This window comes from Abramis brama (assembly GCF_963993115.1).
Source record: "Abramis brama genome assembly, chromosome: 7".
Taxonomy (NCBI): Eukaryota; Metazoa; Chordata; class Actinopteri; order Cypriniformes; family Leuciscidae; genus Abramis; species Abramis brama.
In genome coordinates this window covers 25648495-25676438 of record NC_139969.1, presented here as the reverse complement: position 1 = coordinate 25676438, position 27944 = coordinate 25648495, and the positions used below count along the sequence as shown (strand labels likewise).

At 36.7% G+C, this 27944-nt stretch overlaps 1 protein-coding gene across 2 annotated transcripts; it reads right to left on the bottom strand.

Annotated features, from left to right (window-relative positions):
* Nucleotides 1–1477: 1477 nt before the first annotated feature.
* On the bottom strand, nt 1478–27603 carry xrn1 (5'-3' exoribonuclease 1). Of its 2 annotated transcripts, none has more exons than XM_084119212.1 (42): nt 27387–27603; nt 26224–26456; nt 25015–25112; nt 24611–24720; nt 24426–24536; nt 24244–24329; nt 24078–24165; nt 23720–23888; nt 23561–23628; nt 21533–21667; nt 20596–20665; nt 20199–20304; nt 19997–20086; nt 18576–18732; nt 18376–18495; nt 18121–18290; nt 17019–17136; nt 16827–16922; nt 16603–16703; nt 16368–16499; nt 15733–15895; nt 15252–15365; nt 15068–15166; nt 14790–14905; nt 14139–14285; nt 13962–14051; nt 13735–13870; nt 13588–13644; nt 13021–13153; nt 12871–12940; nt 8858–9053; nt 8485–8580; nt 8300–8392; nt 7384–7473; nt 7130–7207; nt 6424–6555; nt 6196–6337; nt 5881–6056; nt 4939–5052; nt 4670–4769; nt 4416–4573; nt 1478–2976 (listed from the first exon to the last, which is right to left on the bottom strand). In XM_084119212.1, exons 1-42 carry the CDS (start codon nt 27459–27461, stop codon nt 2689–2691), a joined length of 5121 nt encoding a protein of 1706 aa, XP_083975338.1. In that variant the 5' UTR covers nt 27462–27603; the 3' UTR covers nt 1478–2688. The 2 variants fall into 2 exon arrangements, with proteins under 2 accessions (XP_083975338.1, XP_083975339.1); XM_084119213.1 differs by having other exon boundaries at nt 8485–8577.
* Nucleotides 27604–27944: the final 341 nt, after the last annotated feature.

Below are 27944 nucleotides of genomic sequence, written 5' to 3'. Positions count from 1 at the left end.
AGAGTCGAGAAAAGCAACTGTCAAAATAGCTCTTTAGCTCCGCCCACTCCCTTGAAGTACGAATGACGTAATTGAGTTGATCTCTCTACGTTTTCAAAATATTTAAATGTTTGTATATATACAGTACAGGTCAAAAGTTTGGAAACATTACTATTTTAATGTTTTTGAAAGAAGTTTCTTCTGCTCATCAAGCCTGCATTTATTTGATCAAAAATACAGAAAAAAAACAGTAATATTGTGAAATATTATTACAACTTAAAATAATAGTTTTCTATTTGAATATACTTTAAAAAATCATTTATTCCTGTGATGCAAAGCTGAATTTTCAGGATCATTACTCCAGTCTTCAGTGTCACATGTGACATCCAGTCTATCACATGATCCTTTAGAAATCATTCTAATATTCTGATTTATTATGAGTGTTGGAAACAGTTCTGCTGCCTAATATATTTGATGAATAAAAGGTTAAAAAGAACTGAATTTATTCAAAATAAAAAATATTTTTTTACTATCACTTTTTATCAATTTAACACATCCTTGCTGAATAAAAGTATTGATTTATTTCCAAAAAAGAAAGAAGAAATTACTGACCCCAAATTACTAACCAGTAGTGAATATTGTTGTTACAAAAGATTTCTATTTTTAAAACATTTGCTTCTTTTTTTTTCTTTCTTTTTTTTACTTTTTATTCATCAAAGTATCCTAAAAAAGTATCACAGGTTATGAAAAAATATTAAGCAGCAGAACTGTTTCCAACTCTGATAATGAATCATCATATTAGAATGATTTCTAAAGGATCATGTGATAGACTGGAGTAATGATCCTGAAAATTCAGCTTTGCGTCACATAAATAAATGATAATTTAAAGTATAATAAATTGAAAACTAATTATTTTAAATTGTAATAATATATCACAGTATTACATTTTTTTTCCTGTATTTTTGATCAAATAAATGCAGGCTTGATGAGCAGAAGAAACTTCTTTCAAAAACATTAAAAATAGTAATGTTTCCAAACTTTTGACCTGTACTATATATGCATATTTTACAATAAAATAGAAATATATTGTTTTTATATATATAATCAACATTTGTAAATTAGTCGTTTTATATTTCAGCGCCACTGAAAAAGGGAGCGGGCGCTGTGCGCTCTATTGCTGAGTTCAGAACTGCAGTTATTAGCATTTATGAGCCATGTGTTCCCTGAGCAACTTCAGAATGATTTTTTATGAGCAAAATAAAGTCTGTGGTTAATATTACTGGAAAAGACTAACATTAGAGACACAAGTTACAATCATGCCTCAAACATGAATTTAGAAACTGCAGTGTTTTTTTCTAACAAGCTGCTCAAACTTGTTAACAATTTGCCATGACTGAACAGCTTTATAAGCCAAGAAAGCAATTGCAATTTTAAAATGATTAAAAAAAAAAAAAAACACCACTGAGAAACCATAATTATCACAACATCAGAGGCAATATGATAGCAAAATGTTTATTATGATAACAAAATGTCTATTTACAGCACACCACCCTGTTAGGAGGTGCACTCTTTTTTTGTCATTCTGATTTTAAGTCATTAAATAAACAACTCAAATGTCATTAAAAATAAAAGGTTTTACTTACATACTTTTAACATTTTAAAACTCAGACAAAAGAGATCTGGTAGGATACAAATATGCAAAGAAGATGAAAACAAAAGGTGCCAGCAAAGTTCCAAAGAGAAATATCAACAATTGTTATTTATCCCTTTTGTAAAATGGTGCATATAAAATCCATAGATCTAAATACACAAAATTCATTTTAAAATCATAGAACTTAAACATCTCCCCAGGAAATAAAGGCAGGCTAATACAAAAATAAAACCAATGTCCACAATCTATCTGAAAAGACAATTCAAGCAACATCTTATTAGAAAGGCAATTGTGTTTAAGTTTGCATCCCCTGCCTGACCACATTTAGTCTAATATGTACACACACAATAAACCACAGATATTACATTTGCTTGAATCAGTGTGCTTCCTGGCTGGGTGAACATAATGGGCTGGTTTTAACAGCTGCTTTAGTGCTTCCGTCAAATATTTAGCTTAGTACAGGGCTTATTTTGAACCCCTGAAACTAACTCCAAGGGTTCAGTCAGATAGTTACACCGAAAGAAGATAACATTATCTAGCCTCCCATGCTGGACTGCACAACGATGTAATATAGAAAAACAACTTAAATATCAGTACAGATGGTGTATCGCGGCAATTTTGCCACATTTTATTCCTTCCTTGTGCATAATGTCCCGCCTACAAAACTAATTATTGCACTTTGAATATTAAAATCCAGCATCAGAAAGTAACCAGTGAACATGATAAAAGCTTGAAGATCTGAAATTGGGTCAAAATACAACAGGAAAAAGAAAGAAAGAAAGAAAAAAAGCTGAGGTAAATGTAAAACCCCTTTCATAATTCTATGATCATTTTGGTGCAGTTAATCAATACCAATAAAATGTTTTCCACCACTTCCTCCACTCAAAACATGCCAACTAAAACAAATACAAAACTAATTCGGTGCCAGCGACAAATAAAATTGTCTCACCATCAAGACTGACAACTGCATCTTGTTTTTGCTATGAAATGTCTGGTTTCATATCGCTCTTTCTCCTCTAACTGTGATCAAGAGAGACGGAGAGTGTGTGTAAATGTTTTCAGTCTGTCACTTTAGCAGCTTCGAAGTTGACTGCCAGTTTCCTGTGTTTCCGCTTGGAGGCCGAGCTAGGCGTGTGAGGATTGGCGTTCTGCCTGGGCGTCTTGGGTGTGGGCTTATCTGCAGGCTCATGGGTGCTGATGGGTGGGGGGGTCTTGGGGGCAGATGAGGTCACCGAGGCAGAAGCAGCCGGTCCACCGCCCGGGGTCTGACCAGCATAGGCTGAGCTGCCTGACACTTGCTTTGCCTCTTGGTTCTTGGTTCTGCCTGAAACTCGCTTCTTGGTCACCTAAAGACGCAATGGCAAGTTTTAGCTGGTATGGTATATGAATATAAAAGGGGTCAATGACAAATAAGTGTGTCCATGATACTCTTTGTATTCATGTTAGTTTCATATGATTATGAAAAACTTTCATACCAATCTCAAGAAAGGTTACATTAAAGGGATAGTTCACCCAGAAAATGAAAATGCTGTCATCATTTACTCTTCCTCAAGTTGTTCCAAACCTGTATGACTTTCTTTCTTCTGCTGAACACAAAAGAAGATATTTTGAAGAAAGTCGGTAACCAAACGACTGATGGACCCCACTGACTTCCATAGTAGGAAAAAAAAAATACTATTGAAGTCAATGGGGACCAGCAACTGTTTAATTACCAACCTTCTTTAAAATCTCTTCTTTTGTGTTCAGCAGAAGAAAGAAAGTCATAGAGGTTTGGAACAACTTGAGGAAGAGTAAATGATGACAGCATTTTCATTTTTTGGGTGAACTATCCCTTTAAACAACTTTAAAAACATCAACCATTAACTAAAAAACAACATTTTCATAACAACCTGAATTTCTAAAATGCTTTTAAATATGGTTTAATTGTAAATAGGAACTTTTAAACAAATATAAGGAATTATTCGTTCAGAAATATAAATTAAATTGTTTGGGTTGTTCCTTCCACATGACATTTTATAACCCGAACCCAGACTAAAAAGAGATCAAATGACTTCATATGTGTCAAGGTGAAACCTCTGAAAATATCAAGGTTTTACTCTTTTTTTTTTTTTTTTGCATGTTGGTTGCACCGCATGATTTTTGGTCGAACCACATGACTTTTATTTGGTGGACAAGAGATGGTGTGCAGGTAGACATTTTTAGCTGGCAGAATACAGATCAAAATTTTAACAGTATATCCTAATCAACTGAAACGGATTTGCCTGATAGCTCTGAGGTGGATTACATAATAATAATAAAAACAAGAACAAAAAAATATATTACTATTATAATACAACTGCAAAGTAAAATACTACAGGTAATAAAGGTAACTACATGGGTTAAGGTCAGGTTTAAGCGTAGGTTCAAGGTTAGTACCTAGTTATTGTAACAACTATAATAAGTACATAGGAAGTACATGGGGAACAGGACTGTAAAATAAAGTGCAACCTAATTATTTTACAGTAGTAAAATTACAATATTTTTGACTTAATTTCTTCACTTGCAAGAGTTAAACCCTCAAGCTTTTATTTTGTCAGAAAACTGCAGAGACCTTTAAGGGTCTTTGACAAACACACAAACACAGTGTGCAATAAACTGTATATATCATTTAATTAAAATACTGCAATGTGAGTCAACTTGATATCAGAGAGAAGAGAAAGCGCAGCTTTTATTAGTGTTCAAATATTCAGAATCAAGATGTCTGAAAAAATCTCTGTTTTTGACAACGCTATTAAGAACACCTCACCTGAAGGGGAACAAACTGGTTGTGGGATCCACTGGCTGCAGATGGCACAGGGGCCCGCGCTCCAGGAAAAGTACCTCCATAGAACGGCTGCCCTTGGTGGGGAAACTGCATTCCCCAATGAAGAGGTCCAAACCCTTGTGGGGGGATCAGAAGACTACCTGTGTAAATAATATATCAGAACAAGTGTAAATGCAAGGACATCTGCAGTAAAAGAACTGGATTTAACAGAAAACCAACAATGCAATGACTCAGACCTGCTGGCTGACCAAACATGGAGGGATGAGGCCCGAGCGGCCTCATCTGCTGGACTCCAGGGAATATGGGAGGAGGCAGTGGGAATGAACCCAACGAGTTCTGCAAAGACCGACAAGCACTAAAAATGAATACTGTATTCCATGAGGCACCTGCTCATGAAGCCTATACTTGATCACACCATGAGAAAAGACATGTAGAACTACCATATATTGAATTCTTCAATGTTTTGATTTGCTAATTTGATGAGACAATTGATAGTAACATTTACCAATCGTTGAAGGGCAAAGAGCGCAGCTTTCTCTTTGGCTTCAGTTTCATACTGACACTGAGGACCGTGAACCAGCAGACCATTAGACAACTTCACCTGACACACTGTCAGACTCTACAGAACAAGAAAAAGAGCAAACGAGATGGAAATATGAATGAGGTGGTTCACTAACCTTGCGTATGGACAAATTTGTGAATGAAATCTACGTATGAAAGTTTTCACAAACAAATAATGATTCATTGATAACTTTTGCGCAAAAAAAGTATTAAAAAAAAAATCACATGTATGCAAAGATCACATACTCTGATATTCATAATATTCTCATGTTTGTCTTAGTATTTGATTAGCTATAACTGGTATTTGTCATAACTGCTGTTCATTGTTCAAAATGCTACAGTGCGATGGAAAAGAGAAAAACTAATCTCTACATTAAAAAAAATTACATCGCATTGACAGCTAAAAATGGCGATCTAAACAGATGCATTCAAATTAAAATGTTTAAATCGCACCAAATTTTTGCACTGAACATTCATCTTTGTGTAAACAAGTTCTCCAGTGCATATAAATACAAATAATCCAAGCAATTATTAGTGAATCAGACCCCATCGTCTTGTGTCAATTATGAAAATATATGGCTTAGGTATTTTTTTTAAATATAATTTCTCCAAATTTCTGGTTAGTTATTGTAAAGATCTATCTAAATTAAAAATAGAACCGAATTATGATTGGCTTTCTTTTTTTGCAGATCTATTTTAATGTTCTTTTGTTTCTTAATCTGTAAACAGCACCCTTTATAAATTTAATCTATATTGCAAATTTCTCTAAATCTTTCTCATTCTATCTCTATTTGAGTTTAACCTCATTTCATGAATCCCTGTGCTACTTGAAAACACAATCCTTAAGACTAGACAGATGTGGGTGAAGTTTGTGAGATGGACTAACCTGTCTGTTGCGGAGGACGGCAAACTCTGGCGGTCCCATCCCAAGCCCCATGCATACGCGCCCGAGCTCAGTGGCCATGCTGGGCAGGAGGGGCGGCTGTCCAGCCAGAGGAGGAGGAGGAAGAGGAGCCGCAGTCAGAGCTGGGGCGTCAGCCTGAGGAGTGTTTATCCGAGCAGCTAAGGGACAGAGAATGCCCATAGTTATTCCCTGTGCATATCTCAAAGTATAAGAATTAACCATCTAGTTACTGGATTACAGTTCCACAGCCCAAAATCTTAGAGATTGATTCTGGTTCTGATTGGACACATGCAGTACCTAGTTTTTTGCTGGAGCGTCTCTTGCTCTGCAGTTGGCTGTTGGGGTTTGCTGAATTCTGGCCATCAGAAGTGGCATCAGGGGCAGAGCTGGTTCCAGAGCTGTCAATTTTCAACATTTCTTTCAATACCAGAGTTCCCTTCTGCTCAAAGAAAAGAAAAACATTAAATAAACTTTTTTGCAGAAGAAATCCCCAAAACAGTGATGTGAGAAACATGGACTGCGCACCATGGCAAAGGACTGTGGTGAAAGAGGCTCTCCTGATTGGTTCTTGGGCTCTTTAGGCAGATGGTGCTGGGTGGGCTCAGGATCCTTTGAGATCTTTAGATTGGCTATAAGCTCCTCAAACTCAGTAGGTCCCTGTAAACAAATAAATAAATTACATTTATCATAGCTAACGAAATACACAGAAACGTATTTTAAAGTGTTGCTTCATATTGGTTTCACAGTCTGCAATATTAGGCCAGCATGGCACAACTGATATACAGGATAATCATTGTTGTGTGACTCATAGTGTGAGAGAGGAATATGTATTTATTTTAGATGGTCGTGGCAGTAATCGTCAGTCAAGCAGTTGGTTTAATTTAGATACGAGTTGAATGGGCAGTCAAGAGCGGATAATGGGGTTGGGTGTTGGTGGCTTTTTGATTTATAATATGTTAAGATTTTACAACCCAGTATACAAGGTCATTAAAGGAATAGTTCACCCAAAAGTGGAAATTCTTTCACTATTTATTCACCCTCATGTCCCAAATCCGTATGAATTTTTCTTCTGCAAAACACGGAAGATGATATTTTGAAGAACGTTGGACCCCATTGACTTCCATTGAATGGACAGAAAAAACACTGTTATATACTCATCCTCAGGCCTGTATGACTATTTTAACTGAACTATCCCTTCAACATTCCACTCAGAAACCACAAATGACGGTACCTTATTTGAAGGGCCCTGTACGAGAGCCGTGTTCAGATCCTCATTTCTCTTCAGGAGTCTAATACTGCCACCTGAGGCCTGCAAAATTAATACACTTATTAAGCATTTAGAAAGAAAAACTGACATCAGAATAAAAGATACTGTATAAAGGTGAACTGTAAAAGATTATATTGTGTAACTAGTAACAGTGACCAGATGATGGTGCTTGACAGCTGAATTATACAGCGTGTTGTGTATGAAATATGCAAACATACAAGTTTGTTGGATGGGTCGCTGCCTTGGCTCTGTTTATTTTGTCCCTCCAGCTGGTGCGGATGTGGCACTGGTCCACAGCTTTTCCCATCCTGTCACAAATAACACCAGGTAAACGTCATGCATCATATTAACAAACAATAGGGGCTTTCACACCGGGTAGTTATAGGAACTTAGTTATAGGAACTAGCCACCAGTGTGGTTCCCTGAGAACTGAATGTTCCCCAAGGGCCATTTTCCTGGTTGCATTCACACATTCAGTAGGAACTCTGAAGTGACGTAAGCCACGATTGTTGTTGTGACTTTTATTTTGCCGCTTAGAGCGCCAGAGTCTGAGCACACAGCGCGCTCCTATTCTCCATTAATTTATGATCTGTTTAACAGTCCTGTCTTATACGTTACTAGATACTGTTATACAAAGAAGAGAATATATGAAAAAGTACTAGCATTTGCCGTGTGGTTGATGCCCAATGTTGCTAGCTGAGCAGAAATACACAATCGTGTTTCGGTTGGTCCCCTAAAAGTCATGTTGGATAGGTTGAGAAGTCCATCTATCACTGTTTTCCATGTTTGTAGAGTCAGTTTGTGGAGTAAATGGGCTATAATCTGTATAATCTCTAAATCTTTTTCTTTTTTAAAGGCAGGTGCTGGTGTTTCGCATGCGTTCGGCCAATCAGCGTACACTTATTTCACTGGTAGTTCCTATTGTGCAGTTCCTGCGGTGTGGAAAACTTCCATCATTAGTTCTAGGAACTATGAAAAGGTTCCTCTGGTGCGAACAAGTTTATGTTTTTCTATATTCTATTTTATTTCTGTTCATTTATTTCAAGTAAAGTAAATGTTTTTTTAGTAGTTTTAGTTTTAGTTAACGATAACACTGATCACAAACACGCACACAGAGTAAGAGAGAGTACTTGCATTATTTTGCCAGTGAGCTGGTGGTTTCTGGGGCATTCCTGAACTCTGAAGAGACTGCCATACATTACTGAACTCCTTCTCATTACCAGAGCCCTACAGGAACACACAAGCAACGATGTTATAATGCATTACGGACAATCCCCAGAGCAGAAAGCCCTTTTAACCTCACACCCGACCCTTCATACCTTGTGTTGGTTTTTCTGGTTTAGGCCTTTGTGAGGAGAGTTTCTGTTGCCCTGAGAGTCAGTCCTGAGATTGAAACTTTGTCGGCCATTCTGCTGCTGTCAATAGAAAATTCAACACAGTCAGACTGTCCTCACTTGACCAACATACTTCTCTTTGCATTATTGAAGAGGAACCTGTTGGCATAATTACACCTTAAAATTAAGACCTAGAGGAGTTGCTAAAACCATGCTTCAGAGATACTGGACTCGGGCACAAGGAGCATAAAGTAAGATCTTCACCCATTAAAAATCTATTAGTTAGTCTGGAGTGGCCTATTCGCTAACAGAGATTCAACGAGGGCCTGCTTATGAGAGATAGATGTTTGGCCAGTACCTGCGTAGGTATAAACGGTGAGCGTGGCGAGTGATTAAGGCCGCCCAGCTGACTCTTGTGTGTGACATGAGATGAGGACGAGGGCTGGGGTTTGACGATGGCCGTGAGTTTGTGTGAGCCCTGCTCCTTCCTGCTGCCATGACTCAGGTTGATTAAGGCACTGGGGGGCAGTCGATAGCCACGTCCAGGAGAACACCTACACACAGAGCACACACATTCAGTCAAAGTCTTTAGATGTACAAAGACAGAGAGCTCATATTACTATAAATGGGAGAAAGTGCAACACGCAATACTGCAGAATAAAAGAGCCAATCGGTAGTCATTGTGTCACTGCAGCTGCCTTTCTGAAATGCGCGCTTATGAATGCATTTGCGCATTGGCTGGTCCAGCCTGAAAAATGCAGTTTTTTGTCATCATTTGTGCATTTAGAAACAAGATGTTGTCAGATTTCTTTGGCGATTTCAGATGTGAAATTTATTAATAACTTTGGTGACCAGCTTTGGAAAATTTGATGTTTCTCCATTCAAAGAGCTGTACTTGCATGACTGAAATCTGGTATTAAAATGCGATTTGGTCGATCAGATCAGAAGTAGACGAGGAAGACACATTCCCGTTTACACCTGGTGTTTTAATCTGTCTCTTTTGTCCACTTTCAACCACTTCTGTCCTGATTTCTTTGAGGGGAGGGTCTATGGGCGGGTACATGTATGGATTTTAAGTAATTTGATGAATGACAAATTAGATTAGAGAAATTAATAATGGTTCTTTCAAATGACAGCATGTCCAGACCTTCCAGATAATTTGAACTATTAGATATTGAAAAATTTGGGGTTTATGACAGCGGTGTTTAACACAATCAAATGGCAACTGATGTCGGCCAGCTGTGTTATTCAAAACATTTAGACACTGTCACATGGGGAATGCCACATTGCCTACATTCAGTAGCTTTTGTCATCAGAGTTGTGTTACCAATTTAGAATTGGTTGTATTCGCACCTTGAAATTTAGGATAGATAATTGAATATAAAATTAAGTCTATCGATAAGTCAAGAAGGCATAAGCAAAACCCTCAACTTCAAACTACTGGACAAATGAGGTATTAAAGGACAAATAATTACATTAGGAACCCTTTTTACTATTTTAATTTCAGATGTGCGTGGTTTTGACCATCGCACAAAGGGGGAAGTGAGAAAAACAAAACAAAAAAACAGTTGATGATAGATGATTTTGATAGAAGATTGATAGATAGCCGAATGCAATATTTGTGTTCAAAACAATGTCAGAAAAGGTGTGTATAGATTTGATTGGTCAACCATGGGGAATACCAATTGAGTTTAAGCATTGCTTTAAGCATGAAGTAAATCAGGCTTTGAGTATATTTGTATGCATAACTTGATCAAATGAAGAATGGATGAATTACATTTCTTGCAATCAACAGAAGTTCATTAACACACTGAAGGCACATTGAGAGCCTTGGGAGAACAGTTGGGAACTCATAAGCGACATGACATGGCAAAACAGACCAACATTAAATTGGTTATTCAGGTTGAAAGAATGTGTTGTATAATATTTGAAGCTAACTGTTTTACTTTGGTTCATCAGGAGCTGTATTATTTGGAACATTTCACTGAGGCATTGAAGAAACTGAATAATAAGGGTGCCTGAAGTCACTGAAAATAGGAGATAAGGATATTGGGAACTAGTTCTATATTTGGATCATAGCGTAAATGACAAAAATGGGAATAATAACAACCACAGTAGTTGTTATTTTTCTGTTGCTGTTCTGTTGTTCCTTTTTTCAGATCTATGCTAGCCACTGCGGCCGCCAAACAGATGATTAATGTGTCAGTCAAACGTTCCGGAGTTGACATGAGGTGCACAAATTCAGGAGTGTACCCTATTGGGCCAGGCCTGGAGGAGTTGGGTGACTTCCTGTGAGCAGTACTGATGGAGTAAGGAAGAGGGTGCCTTGTTACTTTTATTTTCTGATTATTGATTTTCACAATTTGACACTGTTTTTGAAAGAGAGGGAGGTAGCCACACTGTGTATTTTATTTTGGGGGTAAAATTAGATAGATCATTAGAACATGGGTAGAGTAGGGAGTTATTTAGAGAGGTTATTTTTGTTTTTTGATTTGGTACAAGGGCCCCTTCCTGAGTATATCTTTACATATAATCCTACTGAGTATAATCACACTAACTGTTCACAAAATATGAATATGGAAATGAGAGGGGACGATACAAGGTTTGAAGCAGGTCATTGTCCGTGGTACGAGGTAATGCAACCAGATATTAAGGGAAAAGATTAGAATGTTTTTATTACTTTTTAATCACTTTACTCACTATAAAAGAGTTATTTTTAATATTTGAAAGTTTTCTATGAAATAAATGTGAAGTACATGCATTAGACTACTGTAAAATGTTTTCACGGGGCAAAAGAGAAATTAATTACAAGGTCACCAATTGCCGGACCAGCAAGGGCAGACTCAACTGGTGGTTTAAAAAGCCGCTGTCTGCTCCAACACCAGATAGCGCCCTAGGCAGGACCAGGGCACCTCTGGCAACAATGGAGCAACCCAGATAGCACTCCAGGCCACCGGAAGCGCCTGTGCAGTTCCTCTGGCACCGTGGGACAACTCTACTGTACGTACACTCTGTCTGTACGCTGAGAAATGTTGATTAAAATAACAGATGTTTATCTCTCCCTCAAGAAAGATCATAGAAAAGGAAGGTGAGATATTTTACTCAATTCCAGTCAAGGGGGGTGGAGATGTTTGGTAAGAAAGACGGATGGTCTATTTTTGGCCATGATTGATAGATAACAGAAGGAGGCTTGCGCATGAAGATACATTCTGGGACAAACATGAAGGTGGGATTAGAATAAGTCCCAAAGGGGGGATGTGTTGGAGATTTTCCTTTGCCTCATGTAAAAGTCTGTATTGCTGTGTCTCAGACAGAAACCAGGTTAAACCAGGTTAAATCAGGTCAAAGGGTCTGTGAGGATGGAAAAGTACCTAACAAGCTCAGAGAGATGATGTGTATAGATGGTTGATAAGATGGTACTAAAAACATGTTAATTAAAAATGATGGATGGCACTAGAACACTGCAGGTGCAGAGAGTCATGTTACCTGAGATATTTTTTAAATGGGTGTCGCCAAAGATTTTTCCACCAATAAAAAGATGTCTCCAGGAAAGATGATTCTAACGGTAACGAGATCTCGAGGCAGAGCAAAAAAGAAAAAGATAGCTGATTGGCTACCCAGTGATAAGAAAAGGGTATAAAACCTGAAGCCTGACCATTGCAAGTCAGATGTCCAGATGTCCAGCTGGCATCTCACTTTGTTGCTTGTCAATAAAGTTAATTCTTCTGAGACCTGGAGCTTCGACTCTTGAGAGATTTCTTTGAGGACTTTGAATTTGCTACAACACTAACGTACTTCCCATAATGTTTACACGTTAGGTCAGTAGGCGGAGAGAAGGCATTCGACCACATGAGCGTTTACACTGTGAAAGCAATCCGGTCTAATGCGTTTTCGGCTACCTCTGGAAGTGGTTCAAAGTGTGTTAAGTTCAAAATGTTTTACACCCAGTTTACACCTGTATTTAAAGTCGTCCACTTGTGATCCGATCGACCAAAACGCCTATTTATACCAGGTGTATAGAGGGCCTATGATTCAGTACAATCACTTTACTACAGTACAATTTTCAGCAGCCATTACTCTAGTCTTCTCTGGTCTCCAGCAGTTTAATGGATGCTTTTTTTTGTGGAAACCGTGATACAGGTTTTTCAGAATTCTTTGATGATAGAAAGTTTAAAACAAAAGCATTTATTTAAAATCCTTCGTAACACTGTATATAACTTTACTGTTACTTTTTAACAAGTAAATGTGGCCACCCTGAATAAAAACACTTTCTTACTAACCCCAAACTTTTGAACAGTAGACTATGTGTATGCATTATATAAAGAATATTTCTAAATTTGCATTGTCCATTCAGAGCAATAACTTCTGTACCTGACAGTGAGTCCTCCAGCAAACTCCTCATCAAACAGCACTTCATACAGAACTTCAGCCTCGCGTTCAGCTGATGGATCAGGAAAAAGAAAGAATGAAGAACAAAAACCAAATGCAGAAGAATGTCAGAGAGTTTGTGTCGGCTTTTACCTCCTTTGATACCAATGACAGTTCCCCGAAGGCCAAGTGGAACAGAGAAGCTCTCTCTCACATTGACCACACGGTCAAACAGATGATACTCTGCATCAGGATCTGGAATAACACCGAACTGCTGCTCCAGAGGCTGTACACACACACACACACGTTTACTTGTGGACATTCCATTGAGTCCATTGTTTTTATATACAGCTAGTTATAAATACTATAACTTATAATTACCTAATCCTAACCCACACCCTAAACCTAACAAAAAAATAGTTTTTTTTTTTTTTTTACAAAAGAGTCTTTAAAAGGAAGTTTTGGGAGGTTTTGTCAGGTTTAGCTCACTTCTGGGTAAAATTTTGCCCCCAAAACATGGTTAAGTAGGTACACACAAAATACACACACATACATATTACCTTATTCACTATAAGCTATTTTAGGCACAAACTGCTGTATTGTTGCAGTTCATGCTAATAGTAATATATTTTCAGTGTTTGATTTTAATGACATTTGTGTCATATACATAACATATATTGATGCCACATACATCATACATGTATACAGTGACACACATACCCTAAAAAGCAGATGGGGCTTCACGGTGACCCGCACTTTCTTGTTCATCTTCTTTGCCTGTCACCCAGAGAAATCAACACAACAACATAAGGACAGGAAAAACAACAGTGATTGTTGAGGTTCTAGAGGTCTGTATGTGATCCTCACCTTCGTTTTCTCCAGCTCCTCCTCAATCTTCTCCACAATGCCACCGTCCAGGATCTGCAGATCACATGACGCACGGGAGGTGGAGCTGACGGGATGGGTTTTCAACCAGCCCTGGATCTCCTGGATCTTCTCAGCCCTTTTCATTCAAAGAATCACAAATGATAAACAGTCACCACCAAGTCCGGCATTCTGAAAATGTAAGTACTACTGCTTGTCTAAAACCCCACCCATTCTCATCCACTCCAGGCCAGATGTCATCTTCGTAAAAGACGTCATCGTGACTGTTTCGTGCTATGAAGTCAAACACCTCTGAAAATCTGAGAGACAAAGACAAGAAATTTTATTCACACAAAAACAGATGCAACCACAGGCACACACACATGACCTCAAATACGCATACACACCTCTCTAAGTATTCAGCCAAGAGATCTTCTACAGCAGCAGAGTACAGCCACTCCTTCTCCGTCCTCTTGGTATAGCCAGGAACTTCCTCATTCTTCTTGTTGAACTTGAGATTAAGGCCCACATTGACTTTCTGCTCTCCATGAGGACTGAAAAGTGCAAAATTCATTCAAAAGCCATTCATTTTTAGACTAAATTGTATTATATTGTTAATGAAAATACAATTCTGTGGATGTATATTAAAATTGTGATCGATAACCAATAAAATGACCGATTTTGTAATTGTATGCTATTGTCGAAATAAATAATAAAACACTAAAAGCTAAAATCCTTTTAAATTCTGCAACTCAATATAGACATCATACATTGTTATATATAGAGTGTGAAAAATGTATATTCATTTTGAGATCTGCTATCCCTGTATCCCTATCAAATTTATCAATTTTAGATGGATAACTAATCCCAGATGCATTGATTAACTAAAATTGCTTGACAAATAACGCAGATATTAAATGTAAACCTAGGATCTATAATTGGTTAAAGATTTGGATACTTTTGCAAAGCCCTGTATAAGGAGTAAATTGGAATTATGAAATAAATAAAATATAAACTACCAAGTATGCACTGTTATTTAAAACCTGAATTCCACTGACTTTTTTTTGGATCCTCGTCCAATGAAGATGCTACCGGAGAACCTTGAGACGAGGTAGCTGGTGATACCAAGGCGAGAGGCGAGCACATACCCGGGACAGTACTTCACAGAGTATTTCTGAATGAAAACAAAAGACTATTGGTAAAATCTGAAAATAAAAGCAGTACGAAGACCTAGACCAAAGGTACAGTGTTAAATATATAAATAAACTAAAGAACAACACGATTCAGTCAGAGAGTACAGTGGAGAGTGGGTAAGCTTTACAGACTCAAGACTTACATGCTGGTTCTGTATTAAGGCATCCAGTTGAGGTTCACATGGTACAGTGAAGACCACTCTGACTCGTCCCTCACTGATGACATCACTAGAATCTTGCACCTAAGCAAACAAAACATCCTTCATTACTGGCATTTAACTATTGGAGATAGTCTGGACTGGAGAGCACAAAATAAACTGTACTTACATCTCCCATTGCACCATAATATGGATTTCCAACCATAAAAACAGCGGTTCCAAGGGGAAACAGCTCCTCCAGTGTTTTGAAGCGCGCCAATGACGAATCAAAGGTTTTGATATCCTAGAGGGCAAAAAATCCCATCAAGATAGATACTATATGAGGCCATGAGAGATCACAAAGGCTGCATTTATTTGATCAAATTTACAGTAAAATTGTGAAATGTTATTATAATTTAAAATACCTGTTTTCAATTGTAATATTTGTAAAAATGTAATTTAATTCTGTCATGGCAGAGCTGAATAATTGGGAATTTTAATATATTTAATACATTTGTACTATTTTTTTGTTTTTTGATCAAATGAATGCAAATGAATTGGTGAGTATAAGAAACTTCTTTTAAAAATTAATTTAAAAAACAAATCTTAATTACTCCAAACTTTTGACTAGTGTATATACTGTATATTTTTGGGCTGGTGTGAATATTTACCTTCACAATGGTCTGGTATGGAAAGGGCAGGACCTGTTTGGCAAACTGCTTCTCCAGATGGACCGTTCCGTTCTGACCAATGACATACTTCCTGCCTGTCAGCAGCTGGACATAAACCACCACCTCAGTCTCTTTGATCATAATGCCTTTACGTCTGCTGAAGCTGCAAACCAGACACAGAGATATTTTACATATGGACACTACATTCACGCTCAACCCGACAGAATTCAAAAAATGCTAATGTTTCTAAGACTCTGAACATGCAAAGCTAATATTGTTACTGAAAAATATTAGTTTATACAGAATGGTTATCAGAGACAGACTTTTGCCTATTATTATATATGGATATTTTTGTATGGATATCTAGTTTACTTGCTACTAAGAGTCTCAAACTACTGATGAATATGGAACTTCTCCAGTACCATACTTTGTTTCTGGGTAGACTGATGAAAAGCTCACACCTGGAAGTCACATATCAGCCAGCTAATCTCTTACGATTTGGCAATTGCCATTTCTGTGTCCAGTATGTATATCAGATTATCAGTGAATGAATCAGTTTCATAACTTACGCAATATTCTTGTTGATAAACTTATGAGACAAATGAGAAATAATGAAAATAAAAGGGGCAGCATACTGCTCTGTGAGGCCTTGCACTTCTTTGACCCACTCCTTCTGCTCTTTATCAGTCAGATGGGTCACTTTAGTAGGCGGTACGGTGTTCTCCAGATACAACACCTGTGATCCTGAAGGTTCATCTAAAAAAAACCTGCAGACCAAGAGGGACACACTCTTAACGGACTAGGATTGTTTAAGTTAGCTTTATCTGACAGCATATAATCTTGAAATATCAGCACAACAAACAAACTTGCTTTGTTTCTCCATCTGAAACAGCTACAACTCGAGCTTCCATCAAATGGGGCCAGTTCACAAACAAAGACTTTCCAAGAACCAGTGCTGAAACATCTTCCACCTGCAATAAAGAAAAACACACATATTACCACATTACCATAACCATGAAATAACAGAACTTTAAAGTGTAGTTCAGTGTCTGAGACAGTCCGACATAAGGCATCTGAGGGGAAAAACTGCCCACCTGCTCCATCTCCTGGCAGGCTAAAATCTCCAGAATCATGTTCTCTCCTCTGCTGCTTTGTTGAAACACCAATACTCCACTCTTCTTCTTATAAAACTGTGAGAAATACAGCAGGACATCTGCATTAATCCTGTGATGACCTGACAATGATCCCCTTATTGGGATGATAAGTGCTGCAGAGGGGTTGTTTACTTTATGACGGATGTGTTGTAAGGTGGGGAAGCCGCAGAAGTAAAGCGCTCCTCTGTCAATCCTGCGCCCTACATGATCCAGAGGTACACGCCAAGCATTCATCGGGATTGGTGTTTGCCTAAAACACAAACACAGTGGATAAACACAGATTTCCAAAAGATAACAAATAAATATGTCAAGTGTCGACATAGTTCAGAGTGAATTGATATGAAGTGGATGTCTTAACTGGAGTAAAATACTAGTAATGCATTTATTATTATTATTAATAATAGTATTTATATTATTTTTTATTACTATTATTAACAAAGATAATAAAAAAACTAATTAGGAATAATTTATTTATATGTTAATCGTACTGTGTAAAATATAAATGTAAATACAAAAGTGTGACACCAAATAAAATGAAGGCATGAGGTATTATTATTATTAACAAAAATAAATAACTACAAATGAATTAGAATTTATCTGTTAATTGTAAAGTTAAAAACATAAATGTATATACAATGGTGAGACATATCAAAATGAACTCATACTTTATTTATATTATTATCAGTAATAATAAATAAATAATAATTAGAATGTATCTGTTAATTGTGAAGTGTAAATGTAAATACAAGTGCGACATCATTTTATTATAAGTATTATCAACATCATCAGAAATAATCAATAGAATCTAACAAATAATAAATAGAAATAATCCGAATGTATCTATTAATTTGAAAATGTTCAAATGTAAATTAATTCAAAAGAGTGACATAATAATAAATAATAATAATTAAAATGTATGTTAATTATAAAGTATCAAGTGTAAAAAAGTGACATCACATTTAAATGCATAGCTTATTATTATTATTAACAAAATAAATAATTAGAATGTATCTGTTAATTGTAAAGTTAAAAGAGTAAATGTAAACACAATAGTGTGCCATACTAAAATGAATGCATCATTTTTTACTATTATTATGAGTAATAATAAATAATTAATAATTAGAAATGATAAATAGAATATGCTAAAAATAAAGTGTCAAGTGTAAAGCACAAATACAAAAGTGTGTAACCTTCGGCTTGCAGATTCAGCATCAGAGTGGGTGACAGGACATACCTGACATGGCAGTGAACGATGTTGGGGAAGAGTTGTGGCAGAGAGGAGCTGTAGGCATAGTCCAGCTCTTTATCAAAGCAGTAGACGGCACACTCAGTATGTCTGTTCCTGGCTTTCTCCGATGGAGTCAGTTTATCAGTGTAGGGCTCCATAGCAGCTAACAAGCATTTCTGAACGCAAACACATATCATGAAAGTGCACTAACAGCACAGATGTTATGGCAAGATACACAGAGAATGCAGATGTTTAAAGCACCTCGTCGATAAACGGGATGAGCACCACGGCCTCCCACTCCTGCTGTTTGCCATTCAGGTCCGTTTTGAAGTCTTGTGGGTAATACTCAACAATGGGTGAGCTCAGTGATGTCATCAGATGCTGTGAAGGACATACTGTCAGTGAATGACGAGAAGTTTCAAACAAACATGAATGTGACGAGGACGTGAAGTGTGTGTCACCTGGTAACCCTGTGGAAGAAGGTCTTTGCTGGCTGATGGCAGGACGGCCAAGAGCTGCTCAAATGGCATGAAGGGTTTGGCCAGATCAAAGGTCAACTTGAGACTAGAGATGTTTCTCACATCAGAAAGGAAGGGAGCGTAGTGGTACGGATAATACCTGTAATGATACGAGAGGAGCACTAAGTTCCCTTTAAAGCCAACAGATCAAAACCAACCAGATTTATTTAAGTCACCATGAAATCAAAATTGATTTTGATCTTATTTTTTGGCAAGATGTAATATTGCAGTATTTATTATAAATGATTTATCCATGCACACTTTATTTTTCAATACATGTGCCCTCATAATCTTTAATCAAAATAACTTCCTCTCCCTCATGCAGCGTCATCTCTTCACTGGTGTGAGGGCAGGACAACCTGTCACTCACATTAAAGATCCACCAATAGCAAACCACAACCATCCAATCAATTCCCAATGGACCCCAAGTCCCACCCTAATTTTTTTCTTGTTCAGGAAGCTGTTTCATTGGGATATACATCACAACAGGAAAGAATAGACTATCTGAACTTCCGTTTCATGCCGACATTAATACATGTTCCCTAATACTTTTAAGTAGGACTGTATGATTAATCTAAAATTTAGATTCTAAATAAAACTGAAATCCCAATATGGCTGTGTGCGATTGTTAAATTGCAAAGGCTGTGAATTATTCAGCTCATTAGCTCATTATCCACGGTGTTTGCAGCATCTCAGAACAGTTCAGTTCACAGTAAATTCTGCTCCACAAAAACTCATCTCTGAGTATGGGTCATTTATAACACTGGAAACACAACATGCACCAATCATCTTCCCAAATTTGTAATGAGAAGCACTAATCAAAAGAGAAGCTTTAAAGGGCTCCCTGCAGTTTTCTGTCAAAATAAAAGTTTGATGGTTTCACGTTTAAATATTAAGATAAGAATTAATAAATATTAGTATTGTAATTTTACAGTTGTAAAGCAAGTTAATTATAATAATTATTATATTTATATTTCTCTTAAACTTTTTATTTTACAGAAAATTATTAAAATATTGTTTTTAGTAATTTGTATATTTATAATTAAGTAATAGTAATTATAAAAAAGAATAATTATTATTGTTGCTGTAATTATTGATTATTTTTATTTTATATATATATATATATATATATATATATATATACAAATATCTCACAATATTTAGGCCAAATTGTGCAGCCCTGCAAACAAGCAGAGCAAATCTGGATTATTTAGATTTATTCCTTGTTTTGTTTTTTTATTATCGAATTTTAAATCCCATTATTTATCAGGGAAAAAAATTGCTATTAAGATTTATTACCTAAATCGTGCAGCACTACTTTTAAGCACGACTCGCTACATTTTTTTCACTTTCTCTTAGCTCACCAGCTCCAAGACTGAACTCCATGATAGTAGTAATGCAAGATCCACTGGATTCCCTCCACGTAACATTTAGCCTGATTGGCCAAAAACTCACTGCAAGATTAACACAGAGAAAATTAGACTTTTCAGAACCGTTCATTTTCAAATGCACAGAAAAATCATACATCTTTCATCCTATCCAAACTTAAAATGAATGGAGACTCACTCTGAGACGACTTCAACACCCATCTTGGTCATGTAGTAGGTGCGCTTATACTGTCGAAACTCTGTTTCAAACATGTCATCATCCTCACCATCCTCATCTGCGCCTTCTAGTGCATTGTGGGAAATATTAAGCCTTATTCAGAAGCTCAATGCTTTAAAATGTGTTTAAATGTCTGCTTGCACATCCTTTTACAGTACATTCACTTACACAAAAAAGTACTGAGTAACATAAGGTAATTACTTAGACTTAATATGAGTTAAGGTTAGGTTCAGGTTTGGGTTCAGGGTTAGTACCTAGTTTTTATATTAAGTCCATACACAAGACAATAAAATAAAGTGCTAGCCAGTGTCTAGACCAATTCTCAAGAATAATGAATTTGGGGTGTGGGTTTGTGTACCTCTTCCTGGAGTGCTGTGAGATTCTCTGACTCCATCAAGAGCGGAAAGACAGAGAGAGTCGTCTGAAGACTAAAAACAAAGGAAACACTCAAAAATGACTCTCTGTTATTATTCTGACACTTATCCTCATCATGTTCAAACCTGTATGACATTCTTTCTTGTGTGAAATGCAAAAGAAAACATTTCACATGGACACATGGCATTTGGTTTGTCACACAATGCAATGATATGGCATCATAACACTCAATACATATAGCACATTAGTTGTATGAACCACATTTATTGTGCTTTTTTGGAATAGAAAAGATCCAGTTTCATTTTAAAATTCAAACTAATTAACTAACAATGAGCAATACATTTGTGACAGTATTTATTAATCTTTGTTAATATTAGTTAATAAAAATACAACTAGCTCATGTTAACTCTAAACATTAAATAATATGAACAGACACATTTGATTTTAACAAAGCATTAGTACTTGCTGAAATGATTAACTAATATTGCTAAATGCATTAGTAATTTCTAACGTTGACTAATGTAGTTAACTTATGTTAGCAAATAGAACCTTATTGCAAAAGGTTACCAAATATTCATTTTCTTAAAAATGGTTATTAAGGATCAGCTAGAGAGCTACACAATAAACACGAAAAGAGCAGTCAGCACTCATTCATTAAAGCCCCATTAATGAGGGGACAAAAGTGGTGAAAGCAGAAACAGTGGCATTTGACTCATCGGACAATTGCAGCAGAGCAGCACATTATTCTACAGCAAGGTTACTTTAAACACCATGGTTCTAAAACAAGGATAGGTTCATTGTTTGTCATGATTTTAAACGTGTATAGGTAAATTAGACTGATATGAGAGGAATAAAAACCACCTCATACAGTGTGTTTGGGTGTGCCATTCGTCAGGCTGCTGCATGCTGCTAATATTCACCTTTCTCTTCTTCAAGGCTTTGACATCAGCCTCTTCGGCTGCCAGCCCGGCTGCTTCGTTCAGGTATTTGTTCCCCACCTTACTTTCAAACCACTTCAGATCCACGAACACCTCACTGAAGTGCTCACGATCAAACTGAGAACAGAGAAGAGGATAATGACATGGAGTAAGAGCTGAAGAGGTGGATTTACAATCCCCTCCTCTTTTTTTATATTTTCTTAAATCTGATGCATATGGTCTGGTGTTAATGTGGCAGGCGATGTCTGTATTTGGCATCTGAGAGGTGACTGAGGGTCTGACCCACGTTAGTCACTTACAAATGTAGAACATAGTGTGTCAAAGATAATGTCCACATTAGCATAAAGAACAGAAAACCATGTTCAGAAGATGCTAGAATTATCTGAATTGCTAATCAATCAGAACCTATAGAAATGAAGTCAACTGATTATCCATAATGCCTTTAAGTAGTTCAAGGTTGGATCCTCTTACTCATTTCTACGGCCTTTGGAAGTGTGGAGAACTTTGTCTTCAGTAAACTCTCTCAACTTTATCTTTATGAGGTCTAGTCGTGTTCCCTAACAGAGTGGAATGTGTGTAGTACAGTGCAAGTATAGTGTAGTAAAACACAATACAACACAGTATAGTAGTGTAGTCAGTGGTTCAAGTATGATTTGGCAGGTGGGGGAACCCTCAAATTTTGTGTAGGTGCAAAAGGGAAAAATGACACACCGTGGGACAACATAATGAGTATTGTGGTATAGCAATACTTTTTGGGACAAGAGTGTCACCATGGTGTAGCCATGCACACCAGCCCACATTACCCCCCATGTTTTTCATACTGTTTATAACTAAATGAAGTGAAAAATATCCTGTTGTTCACTTATATGCATCTGTATAGCATACATTAGACACCAAACATTTGAACTAGGGGTGGGAAATCTTCCCAAAATTTCATATCACGATCTTATAACAAACAATCACGATCTGAATCGGGATCTTCTTAATTTTTAAACGTACTGTCGAGAATATCCAGACTGGAACAAGCCTATGGACTTATCTATTTGCACAATTTAAAACACAGTATTGCATTAAACAATCAGTTGTCAAAATAGTCATTAAACTAGTGGTCGACTGATATTGTTTTTTTTTATGCAGATATCTTAAAGAGCACGGTGGCCGATATAAAGCTATATATAATATATATATAAAATTTGAAAATTAATAAAAAAATAAATCTCTAAATTAAACAGACTTACTTTAGATTGTAACTTCTTGATTTTATAATCGTATATTCGTATATATAATCGAAATTGTTTGAAAAAATTTGAACAATGAGTAACACAGAGTAACATGTTCATGCAGGTTACAAATGCACACTTCAGAATATCTGACAGCTGGATTCAACCAAGTCTGCAAGGTTTGTGAAACTAAATGTTTATTAGATTTTCAAAGATTTGTTTAAATGATATAAATGCACATTTGCTGAATGCTGAATGTAAATGGAAAAGTATTAATAGTGTTTGCCTTTCTGTTACTTATAATATAAAAGCAAACGCCATGATACTCTTTCTTATACAGTTCCCTTTCTTTGTTTAACAGATCTTTCCAGTAAGATAAATCTGTTAAACAGAGACCATAACTAATGAAGACGGAGAATGTAAGCGTTGTGTTTTCAGGCGCTGCCGTTCTCAGAGCAATCAAAATAAAAGTCCCGCTATTAGAAGGACATAAAAGATCACGATCTCCACGATTCGCATGAAAAGTAGATTGTGGACATCTTCAAGATCGATCACGATATAAAATCGTCAGATCGCTCAGCCGTAATTTGAACAGTAGTGCTAAATTGTAAATATTTGATATCTCACCCAGCCCTATTATAGCATATTACAGAATAGCACAATATAGTATCATATAATATAGTACAGTATAGTAAGAATACTTGTCTTTTCTTGCACTGTGAAAATAATACTGGGTATGCATTACTGATAATACATTGACACTTTTGAGAAAAAAATACCAAACACTCACCTCTGACAACTTCTCGAGGTACTTCTCAAAGTGGGTAAGGTTGAGATGACCGTTTTCATTCAGGTAGCCTGATGGAGATGACAATGATCAGCACTATTTCAGTATTACAGTACCATAACAAAGTCACATGCGCTGTGATTGGCTGGTGGACTGACTCACCCCCCAGACTGGGCAGCACGTTGATGTAAGTTCGATAGAGCAGCGGCAGAGCATCGTGATTGATGTGCAAGTGAGGAAGATGAGGGATGAAGTCATTCCCCACCAGGAAACCCATCAGAACCCAGTCGTCTATGATCCGCTCCAGGTCATACTCAAACGAGATCTTATTCTGATGGAAATACATGATAAATGATGACATGATTCAGCGTGATGCAGGTCATTTTCACAGCATATTACACTTGACATCTTGCCAACTGAGGCAGTATGTTGTTTACGATGACTTGTCATAATCATTTAGCTTTGTTTTGGCATGATTTGTGCTCGTCACGCTAAAGGAGTTGTATATATATATTCTCACCCTGAGCTCTGAAAATTCATAGTCAATGTATTCCCTCATAAGGGAGAGATGGAGCAGGTGAAAAGTTGTCTCCTCAGGAGCTGTTATCCTACAGACCAGAAAAACTCATTATAAAGGAACACAATAAACTTTCATCTTGACACAGTGAAAATAATGCCACATATACCTCTTTTGTGCCTTTTTGCCTCCGAAGCGCACCTCCTCTCTGAGGAGAGAAAAATGAGGCTCGTGGCTGGTCAAGCCAAGCATTATCTACAAAAAAAGAGAGCAAGAAGAAAAGAAAAAAAACAGCTTAAAATCAATACAAACAAAATCGTTATGATTATGATTATACACAACTGTGCTCACCAGGTCAGCATCCAGACCATAAAGGCAGTGTCTTGTGTTTGGGTTATGACTCGGTTTGGAGCTCTCAGAGCGAATGAACTCCATGATCTTGTGCTCTCCTTCACCAGGGGTCTGTGATGAAACGGGAATCAGAAGAACTTCACAGAAACACACACGACACAAAGCTCTGAAGTCTTGCAACTCACCTCATGACCAGACAAATACACGTTCACTCCCTGCCATGATTTGTCTGTGGACAGTTTGTTGTGAACAAAATATTTAAGCTGCTCCTGTAGCCTGGCCATGAAATCCGTTCCTACAGTGGTCAAGCAAGAGAAACAGATCTCTCAGAACATTATAGATCAGGGCCCACCAGTGAACCTCCCGTAACAAAACACCAGACCAACCAATCCATATTTCAAACCCAACACAACATAAAATTTAGATCTTAATCTTCTTGATTTGATCCCTTTAAGGTTCTTATGTATCATCCTGTACAATGATAGACAAATAATGCTATAGAACATCACTAGCATGAGACACAATAGCATGAGAGCGATAAAGATATGTATAAGACAACAGCATGAGAGTGATAAAAATGCACACGAACCAGGAGTGATGCAGTTAGAGTCAAATCTGGCCTCTGTGGGCAAAACTTCACCCTTTTCCAAGGCCTTCTTGATTTTATCCTCAGCTTCTTTCGCTGACCTTTAAAACACAGACAAAAGTTATTACATTTTCATATTATTCTTTTCACACTGATTCTGTGCTCAAGAAACATTTCTTATTATAATATAGCTTATAAATCTATAGGTCTTTCAGAGCATGAGAGTGGAGCGGTAATATTCCCTCCGCTCACTCAGTCTGCTCTGGGCCACTCACTTGACCCCAAATGCCCATTGTGATATGCTGGTTCGAGAAACTGTGAAATAATCAGTAGGTCTAAGATAATGCAGTTCAAATATTGAACCTTATACACAAATGCACAGTTAACATCAAAGTTAAGAATGAAGAAGATGAAATTGAATGGAGAAAATGAGTTAGCAAAGATTCATTTTGTGATATACTCACAGCAAAGTTCTTTTTTGTTTTTTGATTAGGGGTAAAAATAAGTTTGAAATACCAGTATACTGCTAGTGAACATCATAAAAAAGATCATTTGTGTTTTGAAGATAAACAAAAGTCTAACGGGGTTTGGAACGGCATAAGGGTGAGTAAATGATAATTTTAATTTTTGGGTGAACTATCCCTTTAAGAAAGCATCTGATCATGTCGATGTGGATTATGTTTGCACAAGCTCTGCGATTTAACATTTCTATAGGCTATATCTATAGGCCTTCTGTAATTGAGACATGTATTCAAGAAATTCATTACAAACATAAAGACGTATAGTACAGAGAAATTTCATGTCGGAGTGGGATTTGAGCGAACGTCGTTTTACCAGTGAGCGTGAGCAGTACATAAGTGGAGCTTTCACTTGGGTGGAGAGCTAATGAGCGGAGAGCATTGGCATAGAGCGGAATATTGAGCGAAGCTTACATGCTTTGCTTATGATCAATTAAATGCATCCTTGCTGAATAAAATTTATATTAATTTATTTTCTTCTTTTAAATCTTACTGATCCCAAACTTTATCTGCACTAGCAGTCAGTTAGTTGTACACTAGTATCAATTTATGTAAAAAGCAATGCAAGAATTTGAATAAAAATGCTTTTATATAACTAGTCAGAAAACCTTAAATAAAAATCCTAAAGGCAGCCTTCCACATTTTAGTCTATATTCAATATACAAATATGCTCTGTACAGGTATTTTACTGTACCTGAATCTTCTCCCACGCTGCTGGTTCATCTTGGCCCTGGGTGCGACTCCATCGACGGCCATGAAGAACACTTTCCTGGGCTTAATGATGCGAAAGAGCACCTCCAGGTAGTGAAATATGTCAGCGAATATTTTTTCTTCAGAAATACGGAAGTGTACATCCTCATCATTGGGGTGGGAACACTGGTGGATGATCCCATTCATATCTAAATAAAGGTTGTCAAACTCTGGGATCTGAGGATGAGGGAGAGAACATGAGTTGGCTGGTGTAAACTTGACAAAACATGACTAATGTCATGAACAATATAATGTAATTTCAGAAATAACTTTAAGTAGATAGATAGATAGATAGATAGATAGATAGATAGATATGAAATAAAATATAAATATTAGATGAAGAACCTAAGTTGAATTAAGTTAAATTTCTAAACTTACTAAAACTTAAGTAAAAATTAATTTGTTGAAGCTATAGCCTATATAAAATTACAAAATAAACATAAAAATTACAAAAGCACATAACAAAATTATTACAAATTAAATTACATCAAAAATGAAAAATAAATGCTACATTTTGAAAATGAATACTAGTATAATAGTATATAAATAACACTGATTTTATATATATATCCAATAAGTCCAATAAGTCACAAGTCCCCAAATCCGCTATCATTTTATTAAGTTAGCCACATTAAATGCAAAATTATTAATGCATTAAATTACAAAACAATTGCAGGCTGTGTTTCAAAACCTATTGAGCTGCCAACCAAGATAGGAAACAAATTTGGGTTTCAAAGGGGCGTTCCGAAAAAGGTCCAGAAATGTTGCAGACTGGGTAATGGTACTTTAATCACTTGCACCTGTAACTCCTCATCACAGCTAACGTTAGCTGAATGTTAAGCATTTGTAGCTCGTTCGAAAGCGCCTACGATCCTTAAATTGATGTCTAGTTAGACAGCACAGCTCATTAGATTTAAGACACAACCATCATAGTGTACATCATAGATACAATGCCGATAAAATATAAAGATTAAATTTCCTCTACGCATAACACATTTATGGTGGAGGGACAGTAAAACTAAGGTTTTTGCGCCAGGTTTGATCTTCTGTTCACACAGCTGTAAATGATCTCTATGCGGCCTGTTATATTTAGCCAAACTAGCTCACCTGATGCTCCTTGACAACTTCACTCAGACACGGATACCGCTCCGATATCCATCGATAAAATTTAGGCACTCCCATCCTCCCGTGTAACTCTTCAAATAACAATAATGAAAAGAAAACCTATGCAGAAGCCAATGTGAGCAGAATTTCATAGACGGATTTTGCTAGACGGTTTTGTTTCTGTATGAGCTGTTACTGTCCAGCCAATAAAAACGTCCGTGTGGAAACTCGCATGATGTAACATCTTGTAACACCGTTCCTATACTCATAAAACAATAGAGACATAATATTAGATTAGATAAACGTCATGTAACTGTCATCTGAAAATGTACAATAACTTTTAAATCATACAGCAATAGATAACTCGTTTTAATAACTGTAAGAAAATAAACAAGAACTTTACGACCAGCACACCCTTCCGGTAGAAACAAAATCTACCACTAGGGCTGTGATGCAATGTGAGAAGAAAAACAGAGGCCATTTGACACGACAACATTCCGTCTCTCTTGACCTTTGTTACGTGTAGTTCACCAGTACATTCTGTAAATGAAACTAATCCTT